The following is a 20,060-nucleotide window of genomic DNA, read 5'->3' as shown; positions in this document are numbered from 1 at the left end:
ATATTTTTTATTTATCTCAAAAATTGCATTTTTCGAGCTCTACAACCTCTCAAATTTTCATCTAGATCCATAATCTGGTTCTGGAGTTAGAGCCGTTTGAATAACCTACCAAAAGAAAAAAAATCCCTAAAAAAAGGTAAAAACCCACCTGGTGACCTTCGCCAACATTTTTCATTTCTGATTTTATTCAAAATTTCTTGCTACATTCATAGTACAAACCATGAGTGAGCACCTGAAACAAATTCGACATCGATCGGCAATCCCGATCAATTTTTAGACCGATTTACTTTTTGCCTTTCTTACTAAAGAAAGGTATAGGTTTTACTTTAAGCCAGGACGTCTTTTCCAGCTTCGTAAATATGTCGATTCAGCATGAATTTTAAACCGAAAATCGCTAAAAAAACCACACTGCATCAATTTTCGACGCTTCGTCGCCAAGTCGACAAGTTGTCAAGTTGAGCTTCGAATGCTGGCGCGAGAATGCTGGCGCATTTATTTGCTGGCTCGACTTATACTCGTTTGTAGTAGCTTGTCTACCGATGTTTCCTACAACATGTAAGATATCGTAGCTTTTCGGTTTCTTTTGCCCTGTTTGTTTTTGCATAACTGTCCAATGTTTATTTAAAAACTTTTGTGACATAGGACATTCATCCGGCTACAATCTATTTGTTTTCCGTGGGCTCCGAAAATCGCCTAAAAGTAGACTCAATTTTTTCGTGATTTCGTAAGTTTATTTAACAGGGTTCATTTGATTCCAATAGGAGCTTTCTAAGCTTTTCATCGTTTATATCGTTTTCAAAGTTTTCAATGCTGGCGACGCCAATGGCTTTCTACCTAAGGTACTCGTGATTGAGTGTGTAGTAGTGCGGTTGTAAAAATAGCTATCTCTGACTCTGCCACATTCGTAGAAGCTGAATGGCTATCTTCCCTGCACCGTGCGGCACACGCGGTTCACTTATACCTCGGGTTTTCTTTGCGCCTACCGCGGTGTGCGTTGTCACTGGCGCATGTGAAGCTTGCTATGCTCGCGTTTGTCATAAACGCTTGTTTGATTAAGAATATGTACGATTTAAAATATTCTTTGGAGAAAATGGCGTTTTTGTTTCTTTTGGAAATCATATCATTTATAATACTTTGCTTTCATCATAAGACTTTCTTCTTCTTCTAAACAAAGTCAATGTTATGAATTGAAAGAAGTACCATCGTTATATTCTTTAGTAAGAAAGGCTCTATCTCACCCCAGGTGGGATTAAATCGGGTTTTTTTTATTTTCTTTAATGTGATTTAGTGGACTAAAAAGTCATTTTCTACATGGCACGAGAAAACTATCATCTTCTTTATATTATTTTTTGTATTTTTGTATTATCGTTCCTCGATCCTAACCTGGTCGCAGCACCTAAAAGGACCTAATAAAAATAAGTTATGTGAAAAAAGTCATCTTCTGAGCCATCCTGCGTTTTTTTCCAAAAAGTTATGATATAAACCTACAACTTTGCCGAAGACACCAAATCGATCAGAAAATCCCTTCTCAAGATACAGAATTTCATACATTTACACACCCTTTTTGTATGACCAGCCCCTAAAATTGTATGGAGACTTGTATGGAAAATCTAATAATGCAAAATTGTTTCTTTTGACAAAGGGAGTGCAAATCAAATGATGAAAATTTATAAATTCTGAAAAAATGTGAAATCATAGCGAACTATTCTGTTTGAATTTGCTTTTTTTGATTCCGCTAAACTTTAAGTTTCAAAGTAATTGAGAACACTGCTTCTCATAAATAATATTCATAAGGTAAATATTTTTTGACGAAAACAACCATAATCATTGTTTTTAATTTTAACAAGATGCATGGATTAAGAAATATTTTTATTTTGATATTTTTAATGTTATGTTTAATTTTTTTGATGGGAAAAAATGTCTTTTGCCTTCGAGCCCATTTCGTTTCTCTTTATCTCTTTAGCTGACCCGTACAATTCGTGCCACAGAATGGTATACCCCTCCTGATAGGATAAAATTTGGTGTAAAATTTATCTTCATATATCCACCACCACGTGTCCTTCGCCTCTCACTTACGGTTTTGCTTTGTATTTTGCGAGATTTTCCTCTCACATCCCGACCTCCAAAAGAATCCAGGGTAGTTGTTCAAATAAAATGCAAGTCCAATTTTCACACCCCAAACTCCAACCGGAACCAGGTTCGGTGTAATTTATCAATATTATAAAATTTCTCCGCTTCCGGAAAAATCTGTGATGACCAGCAGTGGTAGCTCCATCAGGGTGTAGTTCGAAATTTGTACGGAAGGAACAGTAATTGTACCGGGGGCAAGACTGATGCAGAGCCTCGGAGGTCCCCGAGCTGTCCAGGTGATACGAGGCAATATTTTTCGAAATCAGTAGTGTTGCTGATGCTGCCGATGCTACTTGGTGTCGGTAATCCTGACTGACTAGGAAAAGTTTTTTCATTGCACTGGGAAAACTCACCGGACGCTGAAGCGTCTCGAACGTAATATTTCACAATTAGACTGTGTACAGTTGAGGGAAGGGTTTCGGATTGAGTTGCAAAAGTTTGAGCATTCAATCTTTTCATAATATTGAGTTGATAAAAAAGTAAAGAGTAAAGAGATCTCTTCCCAAGACAAATAATCAACTCAACTCAGTTCTCCAATCCACTTCACTGGAATGTTCAAGGGAAGGCATACAAAGAGTCCGGCTTTGATTTGACGTATGCGAAACTGCCCTGAAAAGGCCTTCTCAGCGAGCTCGCGGTCTTACACTCCGCCTACAAAACTGTTCGATTTGACGGGGTGCCTTCCTTCTGAAGAGGCCGTTCCGCGGGCCATTCCGAAACCAGTCTTCTACTTCTTCGTTTTCACAGAGGGGGTTGGTCGGTTTGTCAGACAGTGCAATGATATTTTTCTTGCTGCTAGTGGCGATCGTCTCTGCGGAATGATACATTGCCCGGTAACATGTTATTAGACGGAACGATTTTGCCGGAGTTTTGCATAGCACCGCTAAAATCTGGTCGGGGAAAAAAAGATTGAGGCTAATAATTCATTTGGGGGAGGCAGACTGGTGAAGGAGGAATGAGTGAATTTACTTGATAGGCGTAATCGGTTTAATTTACCGACTTTGGTTGAAGAATCGCAAAACTCATGGCCCTGAGGGGGTGATGGATATCGCTTTGTCCAGACAGAGTGAAGTAGAGGGTTTGGAGTTGGAATCGATAGCGTTCCAAATTTAAGATTTATTTTTTATTGGAATGGGAAGTTGGCTTTTAAAAACAAAACTTAGGAATTGATTTAAGTTGGGCACATGCCCACTACCCAAGTAACCACAAGCACTAACTTGGAACTGTAAATCAACACTAAATAAACCTTACCATGTTTTGAGCCTCTATATTACAATTTGAAATGCTTCTTTAATATTCTAACTCTAAATAAGCTGCCGCAAAAGTTTTGAAGCTTTGACATTTCACGTTACTCTAAAGTAACTTTAAATCTACGTTTATTAGTGCTTCGCAAAAAGCGTAAACAAAAAGGAGTGGAAATATTTTAAGTGATTTTTTTTTGTTGGAAATCATGAATAAACCTGGTAAGATCGAAATATGTTGCTTTGAAATATTTGTTGCTATAAATTTATTGCTATTTGCAGAATACTCCCGTACCCTCAGCAATAAATGCAATTTGCTCAACGAAGATTCCTTTCTGCAATATTCGCTTCGAATCTTTCCTTGTGATGGAGAAGGAGAAAAGCTGATGATCATCATAAATACATAAAAATGTTTAGTGTAGTGTAGTGAAGTGATTAAAAAATGGAAAATAAAAAATTGTCGCAGAAAATGTTTATTTTGAAATTCAATCTCTGTGAAAAGACAAAAATCACAAAGACAACATCGACAATAATCCTCTCCGAAAAGCATCTTCATCCACAGAGTAGTCAGCACGCGCACGGCATCACAATCGAAAATTTCACATAAACATCATCCATCGCAGGCAGCAGTACAAGGAGCTTCGAGCAAAAAACCAAAAAAATTACATTTTAGCAAGCTTAATTCAACGCCATCTATGTTAGAAAATATTCAAAACCAAAAAACCGACAGATGGCTTTAAGAAACTTTTGTTTATTTTTGTCATTTTTTACGTACTTTCCAATGCACCGTTGCAGTCGCCACTTTTGGCTTTAATTTCGCTTTACAAGGGGATATAGAGTAATGTGACTGTAAATAGTTTACTTTATATTTTGATATAGAGTGGATTTAATGTTGGGTTTTAGTGTCCCGCGGTTACTTGGGTAATGAAACAACATGTTTTGTTTAATTTAGCTGAGAACCTTTTTGTGTCAGTAGTTTGTCCAAACAAATCTTCAAATAGTTTTGATAGTTGTCAGTTAAAAAAATATAAAATGAAAATTGTTTTAATGATAAATGAAGAGACTTGAGCAAAGATGCAAATATTACGTGGACTATGCAGAAAAAAATGTTATTAAAAAAGGTACTGGGTAAATAACAAGGGAAATGCGTAATAATACCTTTCTCTGGTATCAATACCAAATTTTGGTATTCCTGGACCCTTTAAAATTTGTCTTCAGGATTATGCAAGAGCAAAATGTGGTATCATACCAATTTAAGGTATTGTTTTGATATTGCAAAATTGCAGAACTTTGAAATGGTCGAGCACAACATTTTGGTATTCTTTTGGTATTACAGTATTTTATCGAATTCCTCTGAAACTATGGGAAAATTTTGAAGAATTTTTTGACAAAATAATTATTTTTGCACTAAAATGATGTCTTAAAGCGAATGCCTTCATTGAAAATCGGAAATATCAAACTTGATTTTAAACATTTTTGATATACCTCCTACCCAAGTAACATTTTTTGTTGCAGATCCTCAAATGCAACTATTTCGTAACACCCAAAATGTGCTATCTCAACATAGTTAGAACACTCGTGGTGCCCTAAAAAGCGCACGAAAATTTTGTGTTGGCAACATTTAGCCGTTTGTTTCAACTTTGTTACGACAAAGTTCCAGAAACAATTTGTTTGTCTAAATATGTCGGTAAAGTAGTTTGTTGTGTTGTCTTGATGTTGCCATTATGTTGTCGTTTAATTTGCGCGAAACAAAAAAAAAACTTTTTTTACAAAAAAAAACTAAAGTGCCCCTCTTGGGATTCTGGACTGGTACCTTCAGATCTTCACACCTTGTCTCTACCACTGAGCCACGGATGAATTGATGAAAGGTCAAATGGTTGGGCTGAACTGTATCTAAGGATTTTTGATTTCAACATTACTCTTAGCACAAAAATCGGGCTAAGTCACATGTTGCAATAATGGAACCAATAAGTTTTCAATATGTTTCGATTTCAAAACGAAATGGATTGTTGCAAAGTTGTTTTCAATTCGAAAGGTTTGCAACATTGCAAAGTATTGTTGTTAAAATGTCATTTTTATGTTTCTACAGCAAAACAAAACAAAAGCTGGACTTAGTCAAATTTATCATGTTGCCAAATGCTACTTGGGTAAAGAAATGACTTGAAATTTTGGAAAATTTTCTAAGTCAGGATGGCACATTTTGTTATAATTTTGGTATTGAAATTTTTCATCAAATTCCTCTGAAACTATGGGAAAATTTTGACAAAATTTTGACAAAATAATTAATTTTGCGCTAAAATGATATCTCAAAGTGAATGCTTTCATTGAAAACCGGAAATTTCAAACTTGATTTTAAACATTTTTGATATACCCCCTAAAGAAATAACTCAAAATTGTGGAAAATTTTCAAAGTCAGGATGCCACATTTTGGTATTATTTTGGTATTGAAAGGATTATTATTTTGGTATTGAAAGTTTTAATCAAATTCCTCTGAAACTACGGATTTTTTTTTTATAAATTTTGACGAGATAATTAATTTTTAATTGACTTGAAACCCAAAAATGTTAAAGCTGATTTTCATTATTTTTTTTTTTTGTACTTTCTAAGAACATTTTTTTTTTTAAACGTAGAAATTTCTCTTAGTTGGGATAACCAAATACTTTGAAAATCGAGTTAATCAACAGATTATTAAATTTTGGTGAATTTGATTCCTTATTTTTCAATCATGTTATTTTTCAGAATCTTCAAGAACTTCAAGCACAGGCCGTTCATCAATGACAAATGAATTCGATGTGGTGAAGAATATCACTAAGAACAACATGGAATCATCAGGTGAGTAGATTTGGTTGTTGTATATGGATCATTTCAGTTTTTTCACTAACTGCAACTGCTGCACTAAAAATGGTATGAAAATACCAATTTTTTATATTACTTGTGCAAATACCAGCGATCAAATTGTGCTCTTGGTTGCCCAGTTATAGATGGTAAAATACCATCAAATCATACCAAAATCATGTATGTGGAAGTCCACAGCAATACCAAAATATGATTTTCCGAGGGCGCGGGAATACCTAAAATTAAAACCATGGCAATACCAAGTTTTGGTATTAAAGCAATGTTCAAAAATCCAGAAGACCTCAACTTGGTATTGAAATGGTTTTATTTTGAGGTATTATTTTACCCTTGGAATAACATTGTTTGGCATTGTTGTGCCCTTCCACATACAAGATTTTGGTATGATTTCATGGTATTTTACTTTCTATTACTGGGCAACCAAGGGCACATTTTGGTCTCTGTTATTTGCCCAAGTAATACCAAAATTTGGTATTCCCGTGTTATTTACTCCTGCTCGGGCTATGACACAAGATGATTGGTAAATTTGGTTGACTGGGTTGTTGAGATTTTTTCAGCACGAGTCGTACACTATCCAACTAGGTTCAAAGAGTGCTAATTTTTTTTTTTTTTTTTTTTTGAGTGATTTTGAAGCATTTCCTCAGCGAGATGTGGAAGGCAAAACGTTCAACAGTATTACTTTCCAAACAATTGCTGAAAAGTTCAACTTTTCAGCATCCGTTTCAGTGGTGAAAAGTAGAACTTTTCAGCATTAGTTTTGAAAAGGGTTAATATTCGACTATGTTGTATTTGGTAGAAGAGTTTTGGATGTTTCGTCGTTCGTAAATAGTTTCACGAGGAAATTGTAAAAAAAACTTTCTGAAGCAGTAATAAAAAAAATCACGAGGGGAAAAAGCATAAAAACAGTTTCAAAATTGAATCCAATGTGATGTGAAAATGATGATTTCATTTGATTACGATATTTGAAAAGTCATAAATGTAAAAAAAAGGTAAATTTATTTGTTATTTACCCAATAGATATTTTGTATGATTCTGATGAGATATTTGAAAATTATCAAAAATATTGTTTAAATGCCATATTCAAAAAAAAATCATCGAATGAAAAAAGCTGGCACTCATGAAACTTTTGAAAAACTGATCTGTATTTTGTTCAACGAGGGAAACAAAGAAAGCAAAAGAAATAAAGTTTATTATTCCACTGTTTTGTGTCATAATTAAACAGAACAAAAAACATGACAAAATGGAAAGGTAAAATGAAATGGAAGAAAAACATATAACAAGAGAAGTTAAGTTTTTCGTAGAACCAAAGTTGCTCAAAACGACTTCCTGAACAAGGGAAAATTTTTGGGCAGTAGAGGGTTAAACTATTACTTTTCGAAAAGCTTTACATTTTGATTCTGTAATTTGATGTTCGAGAATGACAGGAAAAGTACCATTTATGTACTTTTTTCCACTTCCCTATTCTGCATCCTTTTTGGGTATTTTTTGTGGTTTTATTCAATGGAAATGAGAAGTGCAATAAAAACAGTTTATGGTAACCTGGCTTTGCATATCTCAACCCTTTTTACGTTCCTCACTGAAGAAAGGCTATAAAATCACTCGAAAAATTTACTTTTGTATTTGACCTCCTAGAGGAAAAAGAAAAATGCATTAGAAGTCGGACAAATGATTATTTTGTTTTAATTATTTTTACGTTTTGTCCATATTCCACTTTTTGTCGATTCGACCTTTTGAACTTTTGGCATTCGACTTTATGTCCTTGCTTTATGTGGAATCTTATATTGTGAAAATTTGATTTTGTAAAAAAGTTAAATATTCTATGCATGAATCAAGGAACGTTCAGTATATTGAAAGAATAATTACTGGCAAAACTTTGATTTTTAATTTTTAAACATTAAGTACAAATTTTAAATATTGATTGTGGAAATTTGAGCACAGTTGATTTGATAAAAATTATGATCAAATTTTGTACCAAAATACAAATCTGAATGTACGGACATTGGGCAAGTATCATCAAAAATCTTTTGCTTTAATTTTTTATCAGACCACCTTTCCATTTATTTTTATCATCATCAAACCAGCACATTGTTTTCAACACTCACTCCCTCTCTTTCTCTCTTCCCCTACGTAGACGGAGACGCGGCCGAGGATGGTCTTGAGCGACGCCCGGAAACGAAAGATGTATTATCGTCTGGGTCGGCCAGTCCATCATCGACACATTCCCGGGAGGGAACGGTCACCGCCACCACCGGTGGTCAGGTGGGCCAGGTCGGGGCCAGTGCCCTCTTAAAAAGGCGTCCCCAGGCAAAACGACGAAAACCGGAAGTTACTTCGCCGACCAGCGTTGCTACCGCCACCATCCATCCGGAAAAACCGGGTCGAGTTGACGGGGTGGCTTCTGCGTTGATTGATTCGCACGACGACGTTGAGCACCGCATTCCGGCCACCCTGATTCATGATCCGAGTATAGAACGGTGAGTAAAAAAACCTTAAAAATGTTTAGATTTTATAAGGATTGTGTATTTAAATATCCTTATCGCTCAGGATTTCAATTTGAATCAATTTAAATTGCATTCTGTCTGTCACCTCTCATCGTAAATTGTCACTTCCTAAAACTATTCAAAATTCAAAACGTTAACTTCAGCAGTCCTTCACGTGCACCACGATTCTCCACCATCCCCCAAACCCTCGGAAAAAACCACACCACGCTTTTCCGGTAATTGTACGTCAAATAAATTTCGGAAATTGTCCCACAGCTGGATGACGTCGGTTCGATGGTCATCCCATTGAAAATTTAAACACCACTCATGAGGCATGTCCCTTTTCAGCCCCCCTTCCTCCCTCACAAAACTTCTAATTATGTGACACACACATGACAAATGCACGTACGTTCTATCAATCACTGTCACCGGTCGTGACGGTTTCGGTTCCGAAAAGTTTTCCCAACCCGTCATCATCACCCGCAGCCGGCCATCATTGTGTCATCATTGCACACATGGGAAAAAGTCATCATTAGGGGGGGAGGAGGGCGTCCAGCAAAGCAACAGAAAATAATTTACAACCACATCATTGTGCTCCCCACCCCCCCCCCCCCTTCCCTCCAACCCCACCAGCACAACGGGGGAATGAAAATGAAATGTAATTTTCGAAAATAATATCCCCTGGTCGTCGTCGTCGTTGTCACCCTGGCCCCTGGACTTGGGGAAATATTTGTCGCTCAATTGTTCCGGATGGTTTGTGGATGTTGGACGTAAGTGTGTACTCTGCAGTGAATTTGGAACATTTCCTGGGACATGTCTGGAATAGGTTTTGAAAAGGGCGAAAACTTTTTTGTTGAAGGATTCTGAAATCAAATCTGGTGTAATAGGTCAGCCAGCAAAAAACTAACAAAAATGTATAATATGAGTGCCAAAATTTTAAAATAAATTGTAAGTTGTAACACATTGTATGTGTGCGTCGCGCGTTATTATCGCATCTCTGTGCGACTCCGCGAAAGTGCCCTCAGAATCGCAGAAGTACCGTTCCGACGTGGCCGAAAGTGTGATCAATCAACGCCGAAGTGCGTCGCGAACCGGCATCGTGTGTTAGAATTGACCCGCAATCGACGGCTGGGCAATAAAAGTGAAATTATTTTTTGCCATCCATCGTCGTCGTCGCGGGCAGGCAGAACAAAGCAAGAAGTGTGGTGTACCAACAAGACCTGTGGCAGTGCTGTTGTGTCGTTTGCGTATACGCACACTAATCGAAACCGCGCGCGGTGTGCCGAGAGTGCGAATTTTGGAAAAAAGAAAACAGGCAAAAAGTTTAGAACTTTTTTTGCAAAAAATAAAAATTGTATAATTGTGAAATTGGTGTGCAGTAAAGTGAAGCGCATAAACACACGAACGCAGGACGTCCTCTTCCGGACATGAAGACCGTTAGGCTTCGAGATAAAAGCCCCGTTACGGTAGCGTGAGAAAACCGGGGCTAGGTCTCGGTAGCCCCTAGGTGGTTCTCCACCCCGAGACTAGGTAGCGCAGCCCTGATAAGGCTGCCTACCGAAAAAGAGGATCGCGAATGGCAAGAAGGCTAGAAATCCGGAACAAACGGCAGAAGCCCATAGAAAAGCAGACCACCGATTGGCGACTCGGCTCCTGGAACTGCAGGTCTTTGAATTTCTTGGGTTTCGAATTCGCCTTAGCGAAGGAGTTGCAACCTCGCAACTTCGATGTTGTGGCACTGCAGGAGGTGTGCTTAGAGGAGAAGCAGGTGCTAAACTGGCCAGGTCAGCAGACCAATTCCAGATTTTTTCTGAGCGGCGGCACGGACAAGAAGCTGGGTACCGGCTTTATCGTGCGGGGCAAGATGCAGGATCGCGTGTTCGGCTTCACGGCGTTCAGCGAGCGGATGTGTAAGTTGAGGATAAGAGGCCGTTTCTTCAACTACAGCATCATCAACGTGCACTGCCCCCACGAAGAAAAGACCGATGATGAGAAGGAAGCATTCTACGCGACGCTGGAGGATGTGTACGACGGCTGTCCGCGGCAGGATGTTAAAATCATCATTGGGGATTTGAACGCTCGGTTCGGAAGGGAGGAAATGTTTCGACCGACAATAGGTTCAGAAAGCCTACACGCGGTCACGAACGACAACGGCCAACGCTGCATCGACTTTGCAGCCTCCCGTGGAATGGTGGTCAGGAGCACCTATTTTCCTCGAAAGGACATCCACAAAGCCACCTGGACATCACCTGACCAACGGACGAAAACGCAAATCGACCACGTCCTGATCGACGGCCGATTCTTCTCGGACGTAACGCACGTGCGCACCTTTCGCGGTGCGAATATTGACTCGGACCACTACCTAGTTGGAGTTGACATGCGCTCAAAGCTGTCGACGGTGTTTAACCAACGCCGAAGCCGGCGGGCCCCTCCGTTCAACACCGCGTGTCTCCAGAACGGGGAAGTGGCCCACAGTTACGCGCAGCAGCTGGAAGCGAATCTGCCAGGTGAGGAGGAACTTGGCGCAGCCTCGCTCGAAGATGGTTGGAGCCGTATTCGCTCAGCCATCGGCAGTGCAGCGGAAGCCACACTGGGTAGTGCGATCCGAGTCAGCCGAAACGATTGGTACGACGACGAGTGCCAACGGATTACCGCCGAGAAGAAGGCAGCTTACGACAGGAAGCTGCACAAGGCGACGAGAGGGAACGTGGAACGATACAGGCAGGCTCGGAATCGGCAGGTCGCGGTCTTCAAGCTTAAGAAGCGCCAGCAAGAAGACCGAGATTGCGCGGAAATGGAGCAGCTATTCCGAGCTAACGAAACGCGGAAGTTTTACGAGAAGGTGAACCGGTCCCGCAAAGGCTTCGTGCCGCGAGCCGACGTGTGCAGGGACAACGGTGGAAACCTGATCGTAAACAAGAGCGAGGTGTTGGAAAGGTGGAAGCAGTACTTCAACGAGCACCTCAACGGCGATGAAGCGGACGGAGACGGCGTTGGAGTCAACCTTGGAGCGCCCGCAGCTGATGAACAGTTCCCGGCACCTGATCTAGAGACGGTGAAGAGGGAGATCAGGAAGCTGAAGAACAACAGAGCTGCCGGCAAGGATCGGTTACCCGGTGAGCTCTTCAAATATGGAGGAGAGAAACTGGCGAGGGCGCTTCACTGCGTGATCTCCAAGATCTGGGAGGAGGAGAAGCTACCGGAGGAATGGATGGATGGTGTCGTGTGCCCGATCTACAAAAAGGGCGATAAGCTGGACTGCGGCAACTACCGCGGCATCACGCTTATTAACGCGGCCTACAAAATTCTCTCCCAGATCCTCTGCCGTCAGCTGTCACCCCATGCAAGGAGGTTCGTGGGGCCCTACCAAGCGGGCTTCACTGGCGCGCGCGCCACCACGGACCAAATATTTTGTCTCCGACAGATCCTCGAGAAATGTCGTGAGTACAACGTGCCCACACATCACATCTTCATCGACTTCAAGGCAGCCTATGATACAGTCGACCGCGAGCAGCTATGGCAGATCATGCACGAGAACGGATTTCCGGATAAACTGATTCGGCTGATCAAGGCTACCTTGGATGGTGTGATGTGTCACGTGCGTGTTTCGGGGATTTAGCGGAACCCTTTGGATCACGTCGAGGGCTGCGGCAAGGTGATGGCTTATCCTGTTCGCTGTTCAACATCGTTCTTGAGGGCATCATTCGAAGAGCGGGCATTGACACGAGTGGCACGATCATGAACAGGTCCTACCAGTTGCTTGCTTTTGCCGATGACATCGACATTGTGGCAAGGAACCCGGAGACGGTGAAGGATGTATACACCCGACTGAAGGTACAAGCAAGGCGTGTAGGACTTGGCATGAATACGACGAAGACAAAGTACATGAGAGGAAGGGGTTCGAAGGATGTCGGCCCCCCAAGCCTCACCCCTCTAACTGTGGATGGTGATGAGTTGGAGGAGGTGAGCGAGTTCGTGTACTTAGGATCGCTGGTAACCGCCGACAACGACACCAGCAAAGAGATCCGGACACGTATTTTTGCTGGGAATCGTGCCTACTTCGGATTACGGAAGACCCTCACATCGGATCGAGTGCAACGCCGCACGAAGCTGACGATGTACAAAACACTGATTAGACCGGTAGTCCTCTATGGCCACGAGACCTGGACGATGCGGCAGGAGGACGAACGTGCCCTTGGAGTTTTCGAACGGAAGGTGCTACGAACGATCTACGGTGGAGTGCAGGTGTCTGACGGAGTGTGGCGAAGACGCATGAACCACGAACTGCACGCGTTTCTTGAAGAACCGACCATCACCACCCAGGCGAAGATCGGGAGGCTCAGGTGGGCCGGCCATGTTGCCCGAATGGACGAGAGCCAGCCTGTCAGACTGCTTTTTGACCGCGCCGAACCAGCTGGCGGTACAGGCAGGAGAGCAGGGAAACCGCGCGCACGGTGGGGAGATCAAGTGAATGGTGATATCCGGAAGATCTGTAACCTGGGAAATTGGAGAGTAGCAGCCCAAGACCGAGAAAGATGGAAGCGTCTTCTTGCTACAGCACGCGTACCTGGTGCGCTATGCTGATTGGTATGGTATGTAAGTTGTAACTAAATTTGTCAAACATATCTGTCCGAGTTCAAGAGGGCAACTGATTTCATTTTACTATACTTTAGGTAGGTCACGTTTCGAAATGATAATTCAGTTGTATCAATCCGAACCAGGGATTGATCTTCCGATCTTTCGCATACCTCTTGCTTGTTACGATGGTAGACCCACCGGTCTCAACTACAAGCAGTTCTTGGATGACCCAGAACATCCCAATGAGATGTTACAACCGTGAACTAGGGTGCCCAAAATATGGGATTTTTTTCTCAAAGCCTCGCTCCACTAGCTGAATATATTGTTCCTTGACCTATTTTAGGACTTTGGGCTAATTATGAGCAAAATCGGTCAACATTTACCAGTCTATGGGTACCCGATTGTATGGGAAAAAATAAAAAAAATGTATGAAAATCCCAATTGTCTTCAGGTTTGGTCTGCACGATCTGCTACTTCCATACAAATATTCAAAAAAGTGAGATTCTCATCGGAAATTCAATGCTTTACAGCTTTGTGTCGGCTGCTGGAGAACGAGAGACGTGAATAAAAGAGATCCACTCATTCAATTCGTGTCATATGACTGACTCGTAAAATCCACTTTAAACATTATTTTCACTATTTAAAAAAAATAATGGTTCTAGACTGTGCAAAACACTTAAAACAATAATAATTTATGTTCAAAATTACATTTCCACGAATAAATAAAAAAAAAATGTGTAAAAACTTGTTTCTTTATTTGTGTGCGTGCAACGTCGAATGAGCGTTGGTCGACTACTGCCAAACAGTGCAGCTGCTCAGTGAGCTAGGGCACTCACGACTGAGTCGAGTTTGTTTATGTCACGGTTTTGTGATTTGGTGAATGGAGATGAAAAAATCGTGTCAGCGTCGCCGATTTTCGCGTCATGACCCTTGACATTTTCAGCACTGATACCAACGCTGTAAATATCAGTCCTGCAAAATTATTGGTAATTTAAAATTTTTGCATGAAACATTTTTTTTTTCATCGACTTCAGGCTCGGGTACCAATGTGTTGATCTCAACCAATTTCGCTCAAAATTTGCACAGATGCTTCAAATAACCCAAAAATCCGTTATTCGCTTGTGAATCCTTACTATGCACTGTAGCCGTCCACACTCACTGAAGCAGTCAGGATAGAATCCATTGTCAAAATCTTGAAAACTTTCTGACAAATTTGGAAACCCTTAATACTTAAGATTCTTAATTCAAGTCATATTCTCAAATTAAGTCACGGCTAAAGTCATGAATAAAACAAAGTTGCATGAATCGAGAATCGTTTAAAAGAGATGACTTTAAAAAAGAAATATGAAGAACAAGAAAAAAAAATCCAATTTCATTATTTAACTTTTCATCACTGCAAATTAAATTCCTAAAATATTTTTTTAATCTTCTCCTTTTTTATGAAATGTACCGTTTTCAAGTTATAGCTATCTTTAATCATAAATTGTAGATATTTTTGCTTTTAAAAAATACTTCTTAAAAAAAGGCACCCCTGAAACAATTTTCTCTGCAGAAATTGGAAAATCATGCAATTAGTTTCTGAGATATAGCCTTTCGGTCATTCGATTTTTTTTGTATTTTTTAATCCAGCTGAAACTTTTTCAAGTTCCTTCGGAGTGCCCAATGAAGCCATTTTGCATCATTTTTTTGTCCATATAATTTTCCATACAAATTTGGCAGCTGTCCATACAAAAATGATAAATGAAAATTCAAAAATGTGTATCTTTTGAAGGAATTTATTGATCGATTTGGTGTCTTGGGCAAAGTTGTAGGTATGGATAAGGACTACACAGAAAAAAATGATACACGTTAAAAAAAATTGTGATTTTTAATTTCACTTTTTGTCACTGAAACTTGATTTGAAAAAAAAACACTATCTTTATTTTTATTTTTTTATATGTTTTAGGGGACATCAAATTTTTGAATTGTCATACATCATTTTTGTATGGACAGCTGCCAAATTTGTATGGAAAATTATATGCACAAACTAATGATGCAAAATGGCTTCTTTGGTCATACTGATGGCACCAAAAAAGTTAGAATGTGATAAAAAAAATTATACCTGGACTCACTTGACTAAATGAGCTAAAATTTTCTGGCTAGGGCCATCCATAAACCACGTGGACACTTAAGGGGAGGTTGGAGTTTTTCCACGCTTTAAACAAAAAGATTTTTGTCTGGACAATTATCCACGAAAGGGTAGGGGGAATTTGAGATTTCCAAAAAAATATACACGTGGTGTATGGATGACCTAGCTTCTGAACTACGCTATTACACAATTAAAATATTGACATAAAAAAATGTCAGTCGGTTTCTATTTTAAGTATATTTTACCAAAATGATTTGCTCCTAAACAAAATTCACTCTTTTGATTCTTCGTATCAAGTAAACTCTCGATTCGGCTAAATGACGTTCATCGTAACTAGTTTCTGCGATTAGTGGAAACGATTTTCAGCCCCTCCCCAACTCCCTACCCTTCCTTGTCGTGACGAGCTAGGATGAATTTACGAAATTAAACGGAAAATTGCTTTCAATAATTTGAGTGTCCCACGTGGAATGTGGCATCTCCCACCCCCGTTCCTCAACTGGACATCTAACCCTGCCTCGGAACCACAACAGCTGATGGATTCGACCGAGAGTGTGGTGATGAGTTGGCAGGATTGTGCCCGGCGGATGGTTGATGGTTTTTGCGGAAAAGTGACTCTTGTTTGTGTCCCATTGTGACTTTCCCTTTGGGAGACCCTTATTTTCCCTGGCAGGAATCGATGACGACAATCGACAGTGTGTGTGTTGCTGTGAGATTTTGAAGGAAAGATGATCAATTATTGCTTTGATAAATACTGATCTTTTATCACGAGCCTCACTCGGAAGGAAAATTGAAACCTTTCAGCAGATTCTTGATTGTGGGGTGAAGGGCTTTGGGTTTTGCCAGTCATCACTTACGTTGGACAATTTGAAGGAGCAAATCACATATGCTTCGAGGTGAGAGAAGGCCTTTTTCCGAGCTAAGTGATACTTTGTGTGAGGGATTGTCGAACAAATTGACGTGATTTGTGATTTTGTTATATTCTTTGTTATGTTCTTTGAACAATTCTTGATATTAATAATTTCTCTGAAAGCATAAAACCATTTTCTCATTTTTTTAATGCGGATATATGGAATCATTATTACGACTTAAACTTCCAGACTTCACTCATTATTTGACATCATTCAACCTAACCTCTCCCCGTCAGGATCAATTCGATTTCCGGCATCAATTTGCCGCCACGCCACAAGACAATGTCCTGCTGTAGCTGCTATTTCTGCCGAACAAACAAAGTCGTCCAAAGTGAATATAAATTATCCCCTGTTTCACATAACTTGCCGCAACCCACCGCCCCTCACTCCTTAACAGACGACCCATTGCAAACGACGTGGCAGCGTCCACTGACCACCACCCACCACCCCACAAAAAGAAGCGAAGGAAGGAAAAGGGCGAAAACCGTCTGCTCTTTTATTTTCCCTGCTTTTCCTGTCCGTCCTGTGCGATACTTTCTTTTCCCGCCAAAAATAAAAAACCACCCCCCAAAATGCTCCCGCCGCCGTGGCAAGGCGAAAACCGATAGAATTTGAGTAATTTATAGCCAACAGTGGGTGACCCTCCCTTAACCTCCCTCACCCCACCCACAACCTTCTCCGCGGCAAATTAAGGGAACCCATTACAAGGGCGATGACGACCGACGACGAGGACTTTTGTTTGTAAATGGCATCATGTCACATAAATAACCTATTAGTTCGGCGTTTTTCCTCTTGATTAGCTAAATGATTAAAAGAAAAATTGATGGCCGAGATGGACGACTACGCTCCAGAAAGGTGGATGGAGAAGTTAACCACAATAGTAATGAAAATTTTAAAAAATATCCTTAAATGGTTCATATCTTAAATAGTTTCAACATTGCTGGACCAAGCATTTTAATTCATAATTATATCTGTGTTTAATAAACACTTTTTTACAAAGACTTAAAAATTGATACACTTTTAAATGATCCAGTGAGATTACACAAAAAAAAAAAAACAATTTGTGTTAAGTCTTATAAATTATAAATGAAAACACTTTAGCATTTGTTTTTTGTAGAAATTTTACCAAATTAAATACAAAACAGCTTAAGCTACCTACGAGCAACTCTCTACGAAATCGGCCGATTTCGACCATTTTTATTTTTTGTATTTTTTTTATTTGACTCAAACTTTGTCGGGGCCTTCCCTATGACCAAATATGCTATTTTGTGTCATTGGTTCACCCATACAAGTCTCCATACAATTTTGGCAGCTGTCCATACAAAAATGGTATGTAAATATTCAAACAGCTGTAACTTTTGAGTGAATTTTCTAATCAATTTGGTGTCTTCGGCAAAGTTGTAGGTATTGTTGAGGACTATTGAGAAAAAAATTGGTACACGGAAAAAAAATTTGAGGATTTTTTTTATCAACTTTTTTTTCACTAAAACTCAATTTCCCAAAATACGTATTTTTTGATTTTTGAGATTTTTTGATATGTTTTAGGGGACAAAAATCCGCAACTTTTGAGCCATAGAGAAACATGGTCAAAAAATCTGCCGCCGAGTTATGAATTTTTGAAAAAATAGTGATTTTTGGAAAAAATCGAAGTTTCATGCAAAAACAAGTTTGACATTATTTTTTAATGCAAAATTGAATTTACAATCGAAAAGTACTTTACATATTTTTTGATAAAGGGCTCCGTTTTCAAGATATAGCCACCGAAAGTTTGATTTTAGCGAAATATTTGCAGTTTTTCAATTTTTAAAAATAGTGACCATGAGTGACCATTTCTTAAATATATTTTTTGAAAAGTTCAGAAAATTTGCTATAAAATTGTCTAAGAGACATTGAAGATTGGACCTTTGGTTGCTGAGATACAGCGGCTTAAAGAAAAAACAAACACGAAAATTGAAGTTTTCTAAGTCTCACCCAAACAGCCCACCATTTTCTAATGACGATATCTCAACAACTAATGGTCCGATTTTCAATGTTAATATATGAAACATTCGTGAAATTTTCCGATCTTTTCGAAAAAAATATTATGAAAATTCTTAAATCAAGACTAGCATGGGCGTAATATTCAATGTTTGGCCCTTTTAAAATGTTAGTCTTGATTTAAAAATTTTCAAAATATTTTTTTCGAAGAGATCGGAAAATTTCACGATTGTTTCATGTATTAACATTGAAAATCGGACCATTAATTACTGAGATATCGTCATTAGAAAAAGGTGGGCTGTTTGGGTTAGACTTAGAAAACTTCAATTTTCGTGTTTCTTTTTCTTTACGCCGCTGTATCTCAGCAACCAGAGGTCCAATCTTCAATGTCTCTTAGACAATTTTATAGCAAATTTTCTGAACTTTTCAAAAAATATATTTTTAGAAATGGTCACTCATGGTCACTATTTTTAAAAATTGAAAAACTGCAAATATTTCGCTAAAATCAAACTTTCGGTGGCTATATCTTGAAAACGGAGCCCTTTATCAAAAAATATGTAAAGTACTTTTCGATTGTAAATTCAATTTTGCATTAAAAAATAATGTCAAACTTGTTTTTGCATGAAACTTCGATTTTTTCCAAAAATCACTATTTTTTCAAAAATTCATATTGATCCTTGCACTGCAACTTGGATTTGGTCCGCACTTTTTTCTCGCACTTTTTACAACAAGAGTTTGAAAAACTAGGCAACCAGTTGTTGTTTATTTATATTTACAGTCGCATTTTCCACCAAACTGGACATCCGCACTTCAAAATTGCGATTGACAGCTAAAAATCAAGCGAGTAACCTCGGCTCGCTTTGATCATTTTCCAGGAAATTTTAAAATTCTCAAGCCAATCTGACAAGTCGCAATAGTGCGATCGATAGCAATAAATTAGTGCGAAGTCCAAGTTAGTGGGAATTGCGCAATAACTCGGCGGCAGATTTTATGACCATGTTTCTCTATGGCTCAAAAGTTGCGGATTTTTGTCCCCTAAAACATATCAAAAAATCTCGAAAATAAAAAAATACGTATTTTGGGAAATTGAGTTTTAGTAAAAAAAAAGTTGATAAAAAAATCCTAAAATTTTTTTTCCGTGTACCTATTTTTTTCTCAAAAGTCCTCAACAATACCTACAACTTTACCGAAGACACCAAATTGATCAGAAAATTCACTCAAAAGTTACAGCTGTTTGAATATTTACATACCATTTTTGTATGGACAGCTGCCAAAATTGTATGGAGACTTGTATGGGTGAACCAATGACACAAAATAGCATATTTGGGTTTAGGGAAGGCCCCCACAAAGTTTGAGCCAAATCAAAAAATACAAATAAAATCCATTTCCGGTTTTGGTAGAGAATTGCTCCTACCGGTCTTTTGTAGTCTCTATTGCAAGTTTCTGCTGGGGAGAGCACCCAAACCTCTTTTTTATTCAAAGGAACCTTCACCCACACGGAGAAAACTGATTTCCCTAAATCGTGAACAAGCGTTCATGAATTCGGGAACCACGAACAAAGTGTTCAAACGTCATGGTTAGGGCTAGTGATTTTTCGCGATTTTACGGAAGCCGCGAAATCCGTGAAATTCGCCCCTGGCCGTGAAATTTGTGGAATTCCGTGAAACTTTGAAATTTTCAATTGATAAACCGCTACTCAGTGCATTTAAGTTTTATTTTGTTCATTCAAACATTTTAAAAGATTTTCAACAAGCATTTTAAAAGC

At 39.1% G+C, this 20,060-nt stretch overlaps 1 protein-coding gene across 2 annotated transcripts in view; it reads left to right on the top strand.

The window, feature by feature from the left end:
• Window positions 1-20,060, top strand: part of LOC6046680 (protein tiptop) — a 566,305-nt gene that overhangs the window by 472,326 nt on the left and 73,919 nt on the right. For both annotated transcript variants that reach the window (XM_038256883.1, XM_038256882.1), the window contains exon 4: window positions 8,356-8,698. In XM_038256883.1, coding sequence (XP_038112811.1) covers window positions 8,356-8,698 — 343 coding nt within the window. The remainder of the gene's footprint in view (window positions 1-8,355; window positions 8,699-20,060) is intronic.

Source organism: Culex quinquefasciatus, chromosome 2, assembly GCF_015732765.1.
Source record: "Culex quinquefasciatus strain JHB chromosome 2, VPISU_Cqui_1.0_pri_paternal, whole genome shotgun sequence".
Lineage (NCBI taxonomy): Eukaryota > Metazoa > Arthropoda > Insecta > Diptera > Culicidae > Culex > Culex quinquefasciatus.
Note: the sequence above shows the minus strand (reverse complement) of the source record. Positions and strands in the feature narration are given on the sequence as shown.